Source organism: Podarcis raffonei, chromosome 13 (genome assembly GCF_027172205.1).
Source record: "Podarcis raffonei isolate rPodRaf1 chromosome 13, rPodRaf1.pri, whole genome shotgun sequence".
Lineage (NCBI taxonomy): Eukaryota > Metazoa > Chordata > Lepidosauria > Squamata > Lacertidae > Podarcis > Podarcis raffonei.
Window position 1 is genome coordinate 9605197 of NC_070614.1, and position 8465 is coordinate 9613661.

The window sequence follows — 8465 nt, forward strand, 5'->3', positions numbered from 1 at the left end:
GCCAGAGGCAAAAAGGTCTGGAGAGATAAAATCAGATATGGAAATATGAAAATATTGTGAGAGGCAGGACTGAGATATTGATACGTTTTGAGGTTCAGACTGTGGGAAGTTGTAAAAACAAATTACAATTCGGAAGACAATTTGATCTTTTTTAATTTTATTTTTATATTTTTATGGGATTATGATTTGATATGTTAATTGGATGTTTTTTATTGGAAAATTAATAAACGCTCTAACAAACAAACAAGCAAAAATATCTGTAATGTGGAAAGCTGGGACTGAAAAGATCCCTAGGTAATAATTACTTGTTGAAAAAAAACCCAAACGTATCTTGTGATTCATGACGTGAGACCTTCTGAGTAAGTCTGCAGTCTAGATCATTTGCATAGATTTCCATCCCTGGCACTTAATAACTCCCCCAATTTTATCCCCATCATTCGGAAGCTGGGCTGCTTGGGGGTGATAATATTTGGGAGACAAGCGTTCCGCCAACGGCAACATCATGCTACAGATCTGTTTGATTTGGCTCATCTTGAGTTTCTTTGAGGGTAACTTTTCACAGAGATGTCATTACTTGCAAATTTCTCCGGCAGGCGTTATGGATTCAGTAACCTATTGCTGTTTTTTTCTCCTCTCCTCCCAGAAGCCAGAGGGCAGATTGTCGTCACCCAGACCCCAGCTTCTTTACAGGCGAATCCTGGGGACAGAGTCACCTTCCAGTGCAAAGCTTCCTCTTCCATGGGTGATGATATGGCCTTATATCAGTTTAAACCAGGACAGATACCCAAGCTACTTATTCATGATGCTACGAGCCGTTTTGAAGGGACCCCAGATCGCTTCAGTGGTACCTACAGTAACACTGACTTCTCCTTCACTATCAATGGTGTCCATGCCAAGGACGAAGCAGTCTATTTCTGTGGCCAAGACAACAGCTTTCCTCTACACAGTGATACACTTCAGTACAAAAACCACCTCAGTGAATTAAGGCAGGGGAGAGAAATGGAACTGGTGTTTTGCAGCAGAAGCAGCAGCACCCTTCTAGCTTGCTAGAATGGAGGGTGAGAGAACAACTGAAAGCCCATGCAGATCAACCAAAAGAAAGCCAGGTTTTTGGATTCTCTAAGAACTTTGCTTCCAGGGAAGCTGCGCACAATGTTAAAGAGGCGGTAGCTTCACCTCAGCCTCAGTCCAAGGCACAGGTGCATCAGAAGCTGCGTTGCACTGAGTCAAACTATTGGTCCACCCAGCCCAGGGCTGGATTAGCCACTAAGCAAGATGAGGACACAGGTGGCGCTGTGGTCTAAACCACTGAGCCTAGGGCTTGCCGATCGGAAGGTCGGCGGTTCGAATCCCTGTGACGGGGTGAGCTCCTTTTGCTCGGTCCCAGCTCCTGCCAACCTAGCAGTTCGAAAGTAGATAAATAGGTACCGCTCCGGCGGGAAGGTAAACTCTGGGGTTGTGGTGTTCATCTCGCTTTATTGGCCGAGGGAGCCGGCGTACAGCTTCCGGGTCATGTGGCCAGCATGGCTAAGCCGCTTCTGGCGAACCAGAGCAACGCACGGAAACGCCGTTTACCTTCCCACCGGAGCAGTACTCCTCCTCTCCACAGTGATACACTTCAGTACAAAAACCAGCTCAGTAGCCTAAGGCAGAAGGATGAAATGGCAGCAGGTGTCTTGCATCAGCACCCTCATTTCAGCTTGCAGAATGGGAGAAGACTGGAAGAGAGAATAGAAAAGGGGGTGAGGACCAATGGCCTCTGAAGTTCAACCAGGAGGAAGGCTGCTTGGACATGGCTGTTGAAGAAGACCACACTTTCTTCTCTGTTGAAGGCACATGAACTGCCTTATAGTGAGTCAGACATGGCGTCCAGAACTCTGTATTTTCTACACTGACTGGCAGTGGTTGTCCAGGATCTCAGTCTTGAGTTTTTCCCACCATACTTGGAGAGGTCAGGAACCCGGGACCTTTTGTATGCAATGCAGATCATGTGGGCCCTTCCAAATGACAGAAGGCAAATTGGCAAGGAGTGGAACAGCATGAGGGCTTGATGTGTACCAGGTCGGAAGGCCACCTCTCACTTCTTTCAGGACTTGGGACAGAGAGCCATGGCACAAAGGTGCTGTTCCGAGAATTAAGATTTCACGTGGCTGGCCCATTGCAGTCCAGTATATCCAGCGACCTTGTAAGAAAAAGTTTTTTTTTAAAAAATGGTTTAAAAGAGTGAAGCTGAGGCTCCAATACTTTGGCCACCTCATGAGAAGAGAAGACTCCCTGGAAAAGACCCTGATGTTGGGAAAGATGGAGGGCACAAGGAGAAGGGGCGAGAGAGGATGAGATGGTTGGGCAGTGTTCTCGAAGCTATGAACATGAGTTTGACCAAACTGCAGGAGGCAGTGGAAGACAGGAGTACCTGGCGTGCTCTGGTCCAGGGGGTCATGAAGAGTTGGACACGACTAAACAACAACAACAAAAAGAGTGGGGGGAGGACAGGACAAGCTCTGTGGCCCAGTGCAAAAGTCCTGGGGCCTGGACCTCATGGACCATTCCGTGACAACAACTTTCCTTGCCTACCTGAGCAACTGGTGAAATGAGTGGAGTTGGCAGTGATGGTCTTGGTCTCTGCATGGTGGAGAGTACGAAGGGTCAAAGCTCAAGGGTAGAACCTCTGCTTTGCATGCATAAGGTTCCAGGTTCAATCCTTGGCATTTTTAGGTATGGCTGGGGAAGAGAACCCTGTCTGAAACCTGGAGACCTGTTGATGATCAGTGTTGACACTTCTTAGCTAGATACACCAATGGTTCAAACTTGGTCAAAAGCATCTTCCCTATCTTTCTACTACAGAGTCCACTGGAATGACGTTAGGCCAAGAGGTGGCCCTCTCTGCCTAGTGAAGGTGCTACAAGCGTGGGCATCTGTTATGTACTGAAGTTCTCACCCTGGGCCAGCAGGGGGATACTGTAGATAGTTTTCACTCAGGTCCACGTCAGTTATTTTAGGCGGGAAACCCTGGGTTGTTGTTGCTACAATGTTGACAGCCGGCTGCCTATAAAAGCAGGCCGGCTGAGCTGTTTGCTGTTCAGTTCTGTCCAGCTTACAAGTAAAGAGCTGCTCTGGAGAAATCGCTGTGTCGTCTGCTATGTTCGCCCACAACTTAACAGCATCAAACAAGAGCATTCGGAAACAAGGGCCTGAAAGCTCATTGAGACAGATCTTGGGAATGGAGCACTGAGATGAAGCCAACCAGCCTGGGCTATTGTGGGGCCTCTACTTTTGGAATACGAAGTCAATGCATAACTGGTGCTTTTTTCTGGGGGGACACAGGGGTATGCATACCCCTAAACATTTTGTGAATCTAACTTTGGCCTCATTGAGGGGCAATATATCAACATGAGTAGGAACATGAGAAGGGTTGCGGGTGGCACTGTGGGTTAAACCACAGAGCCTAGGACTTGCCGATCAGAAGGTCGGTGGTTCAAATCCCCGCGATGGGGTGAGCTCCCGTTGCTCGGTCCCTGCTCCTGCCAACCTAGCAGTTCAAAAGTACGTCAAAGTGCAAGTAGATAAATAGGTACCGCTCCGGTGGGAAGGTATACGGCATTTCCGTGCGCTGCTCTGGTTCGCCAGAAGTGGCTTAGTCATGCTGGCCACATGACCCGGAAGCTGTCTGCGGACAAACACTGGCTCCCTCGGCCTATAGAGCGAGATGAGCACGCAACCCCAGAGTCGGTCATGACTGGACCTAATGGTCAGTGGTCCCTTTACCTTTACTTTAGGAAAATGAGAGTACCCCTAAACATTTTTTTCGGCGGAAAAGAGCACTCATGTTCAGCTGCAACTGACACTATTCTGTTTTGTTGTGTTTGCGGCCAATAAAGGCTCTGTAACCATGTCAGTACACGTAACTGACCACTTCATTTCTGGTTTGCATGAAATCATTTCCAAATAAGGAATATGATTTGTAAGGATCACATTTCTGGAGTGGGGTGGAGGAAGTCAATACATCGATAACTGTTGCGACTAAGTGTCTGCAAGTGCTGTGTGGGATGCATGAAACAAGAACAATGGCGTACCCATGGATTTGGGCTGTGTTTTGCACTCTGATTTCACAATAAAATCATTTGGGAAGAAAGAAGCAACCAAATCAATTTTATTGGAGGGAGGGAAAGACATGACATGGTAAATCACCACAGAACTGTCACTCTGATTGGTTAAATCCAAAATTGTATCGTTTTCCAACACTGTTAAGAAAACTGGAAGCAAAGAAGTATTAACCGTAAACAAAGGGCCCTGAGTTGACATTGGCCTATCATATTCCAACATACACAGTTATTTTATATTCCACATTAGAGCTTTCCGTAATTCCCACTCAGCCTTACTAACAACATATCCTCCAATGTTTACCTTCTTCATATTGGGCTTTTTGAAGACAATGTGCATTTAAATTGGAAATGCCCATTCAGTGCTTATTCGAGTTCATAACACTGACAAAGTTACTTGAGCCAACAGCTCATGAATCCCACACCATACAAAAAATTCTTACATCTCTATTCAACAATAGGTAAAGGTAAACGTACCCCTGACAGTTAACTCCAGTCACGAACAATTCTGGGGTTGTGGCGCTCATTTCGTTTTAGTGGCCGAGGGAGCCGGCGTTTGCCTGCTTCCACAGGCAGTTTTTCCGGGTCATGTGGCCAGCATGACTAAGCCGCTTCTGGCGAAGCCAGAGCAGTGCACAGAAACGCCGTTTACTTTCCTGCCGGAGCAGTACCTATTTATCTACTTGCACTTTTGATGTGCTTTCGAACTGCTAGGTTGGCAGGAGCAGGGACCGAGCAACAGGAGCTCACCCCATTGCAGGGATTCGAACCGCTGACCTTCTGATTGGCAAGTCCAAGTGACGCAGTGGTTTAAACCATAGCTCCACCCACATCCCTCTATTCAACAATAGCTCATCTTAAAAAGAGTTTCAGAAGGTCATGCTACTTCAAGTTACCTCTTGACTTCAGGAATGATTCCAGCTCACCCTTGTTCCTGTTCTGTACATGGAATATGAAGAGTGGAGTTCTGGGATGATGATTCTATATCCATGTCATTGGCATGAAGAACAACTCCCTTCCTCCTCCAAGACAACATGTAACAACACTTTAATTCTGTCCATGTCAAACAGCATAATATTTAGGTTCTAGGTATGTAGCTGCAAGTATCACTTCATATTCAAACTGCTGCTTTTCATATATATTTTTCCTCATGCTGCCTACCAACGTGCTAGAAAACTGTATTGACTGCACTTTAGCAATTGCCAGCTGGCACCTCGACCATGCCCCACTGAAATCCCCTGTGGCCACCTGCTCAGATGGCAGAATTATCGTTGCCACTTGGGCAGGTGCTGGTGCAGCTGTCAAGTTTCTGAACTGATATTCAGTCCTCGTCACAGGTTCCCGTGGCCCCAAATTGCTATGTCTTGACACAACTCCCATCGTTCCAACAGTCTCTCCAACATGGCACAGCTTCGGCGCCATCTTGGAGGGCAATTCAAGTTGTGATTCTACCATTCTCTCTCTCTCTCTCTCTCTCTCTCTCTCTCTCTCTCTCTCTCACACACACACACACACACACACACACACACACACACACCCCACTCTCCCAATGCCCAAGTCGACCCACTGAACCCCCTTCCTAAGTGGGATCCAAACCTTGCTCCACCATCAAGAGTATATTCAGAAGCTGGCTGAGCTCTGCAGTGTGTGTGGGAATTAGATCAACTGATGGATCAATAGATCCGTCTATCAATCAATGCCACCTTTGCTCCAAGGAGCTCAGGCTGGCTTACATAATTCTCCCTTTCCCATTGTATTGTTACAGCAACCCTGTGAGGTATGTTAGGGTATGAGAGGGTGTGGTTAGTTCAAGCTCATCCTGAGAACTTCTTGACTGAGTGGTATTTGGACCCGGGTTGGGTTGTGCCGTTCCAACTGCTACAGTGCCCAGGCTCTCTGAGTATCAATTCAAGAGATGAGATACAGCTCTAATGGAGAAATCCACACATTATTTGAGATTTCAACAACAACAAAAAATCAATTAATGAAAGACCTAAGCTGAGAACTAAGGACCTGAAAAGACAGAAGAGGGGTAACTTTGTGAGATGCTTGGGTTGCCAAGACAGCTCACTGCTTCTCTCAAGGGCACCAGAGGGGATTACAGAGGATTACAGTTCATCATAGGGATGCGGGTGGCGCTGTGGGTTAAACCACAGAGCCTAGGACTTCCCGATCAGAAGGTTGGCGGTTCGAATCCCCGCGACGGGGTGAGCTCCTGCTGCTCAGTCCCTGCTCCTGCCAACCTAGCAGTTCGAAAGCACGCCAGTGCAAGTAGATAAATAGGTACTGCTCCGGCGGGGAGGCAAACAGGGTTTCCGTGCGCTTCTCTGGTTCGCCAGAAGGGGCTTAGTCATGCTGGCCACATGACCCGGAAGCTGTACGCCGGCTCCCTCAGCCAATAAAGCGAGATGAGCGCCGCAACCCCAGAGTCGGTCACGACTGGACCTAATGGTCAGGGGTCCCTTTACCTTTACCTTTATAGTTCATCATGTTTGAACAAGCAACAACCTTTAATCAAGATCCACTGAACTGAGAGGAGAGAGCCATTGAGGGGTTAATGTACTCTCCACTACAGGACAGCATTCCTGAACTGTGAATTTAGTTTCTCCTCCCCTTTATCTCCTTGCTTCTGCTATAACAACTGATGGCTGATACAGTGGTACCTTGGGGTACATACGCTTCAGGTTACAAACTCCGCTAACCCAGAAATAGTGCTTCAGGTTAAGAACTTTGCTTCAGAATGTGAACAGAAATCGTGCTCTGACGGCGCAGCGGCAGCGGGAGGCCCCATTAGCTAAAGCGGTGCTTCAGGTTAAGAACAGTTTCAGGTTAAGAACAGACCTCCAGAACGAATTAAGTACTTAACCCGAGGTACCACTGTATTGTTAAGCAAAATACCCAGTTCAAACCTTAAAGTGTGTCTGTGTTCCTTCTGGTGAGACAAAAACCATGCTCTGCCTCAAGGAATACTACCAACCCATATTTTCCTCCTGTAGTATTTCCATATAAATATGCTGCCTTTTATATACCAGGTGCAAATTTTCTCCATTCTGGTGTTCCTTTGCATTCATGTAAGTGAATTTGGGATAGTGTCCTTTACTTCTAATGGAGTGAGATATAAGGTGGAATATCTATTATGCAGGAAACTGGAGCGGAAAATGATCTCTGCAGAACGTTTTCTTTCCAGATAGGCAAAACTATTTTGTAATTCAGGAACTCAGATCTTCACATTCATGTTTCTCACGGATTGCTGTCTGTATCTTCCTTGGGTTCCGTCTGTCTTAAAGCACAATCCCCACAGGAAGGGACTCTCATCCCTTGAACCCCTTCAAGTCATTTGCATAGATTTCCATCCCTGACACTTAATAACTCCCCCAATTTTATCCCCGTCATTCTGAAGCTGGGCTGCCTGGTGCTGATAATATCTGGGAGCCAAGAAAGTGTGTCATCCACAGCAGCAGCAACTTGTTACGGCTTTGTTTGATTTGGCTGGTCTCCAGTTTCTTTGCGGGTAACTTTGAAGAGTTGCGTTCTTCTCTCTGATTTTTTAAGGCAAATGTTGCAGATCCACTAACTTGTTTTATGCCTCTCCTTCCAGAATCCAGTGGGCAGATTGTCATCACTCAGACACCGGCTTCCTTACAGGCAAGTCCCAGGGACAGAGTGACAATCCAGTGCAAAGCTGCCTCTTCTGTCGGCCGTTATATGGCCTTATATCTGTTTAAATCAGGTCAGAACCCCAAGCTACTGATTCATTCGGGTTCAACCCGCTTTGAAGGGACCCCTGATCGCTTCAGTGGCAGCTACAGCGGCAACGACTTCTCCTTCACTATCAACGGTGTCCATGCCAAGGACGAAGGGGTTTATTACTGTGGCCAGCACAACATCACACCTTTCCACAGTGATACACTTCAGTACAAAAACCAGCTCAGTGGCCTAAGACAGCAGGAAGGAATGGCAGTGGGTGTGTTGCAGCAGCACCGCCCTTGCAGTTTGCTGAATGAGAGGGGCCTGGAATGGAGTATGACAAAGGGGGTGAGGACCAATGGCTCTGCAGATCAACCAATAGGAAGACAGCCTGGGCCTGACTGTTCCAGGTGATCACACCTTTTCCTCAGACTCCTCCTCCTGTTATTATTATTATTATTAACTGAATTTATATATGTCCATATGACATATATATGACATATAATTTTTATATGTCAGACCATGTCTGAGCCACAAGAAGATGGCCCATGTTTTTTTATTCTGATTTTGTCATAAAATTATTTGGGAAGGGGAAAAGAAGCAAGCAAAGACATTTTAAAGAGGAAGGGGGGGAAAGAACTTGGTAAATCACCACAAGACCATTGTTTTTTTCTAAAA

At 46.7% G+C, this 8465-nt stretch overlaps 1 protein-coding gene and 1 gene segment (V, D, J or C); both read left to right on the forward strand.

The window, feature by feature from the left end:
- Window positions 1-424: 424 nt before the first annotated feature.
- LOC128400125 (immunoglobulin kappa variable 3-15-like) lies at window positions 425-1279 on the forward strand. The segment is given in 2 exon segments: window positions 425-548; window positions 644-1279. Coding segments are annotated over 2 exon segments (453 nt in total).
- Window positions 1280-5250: 3971 nt separating this feature from the next.
- LOC128400289 (uncharacterized) lies at window positions 5251-8201 on the forward strand. The gene is made up of 3 exons (XM_053362445.1): window positions 5251-5386; window positions 7501-7611; window positions 7699-8201. The coding sequence occupies exons 1-3, from the start codon at window positions 5251-5253 to the stop codon at window positions 8199-8201; spliced, it is 750 nt and encodes a 249-aa protein (XP_053218420.1).
- The last annotated feature ends 264 nt before the right edge of the window (window positions 8202-8465 follow it).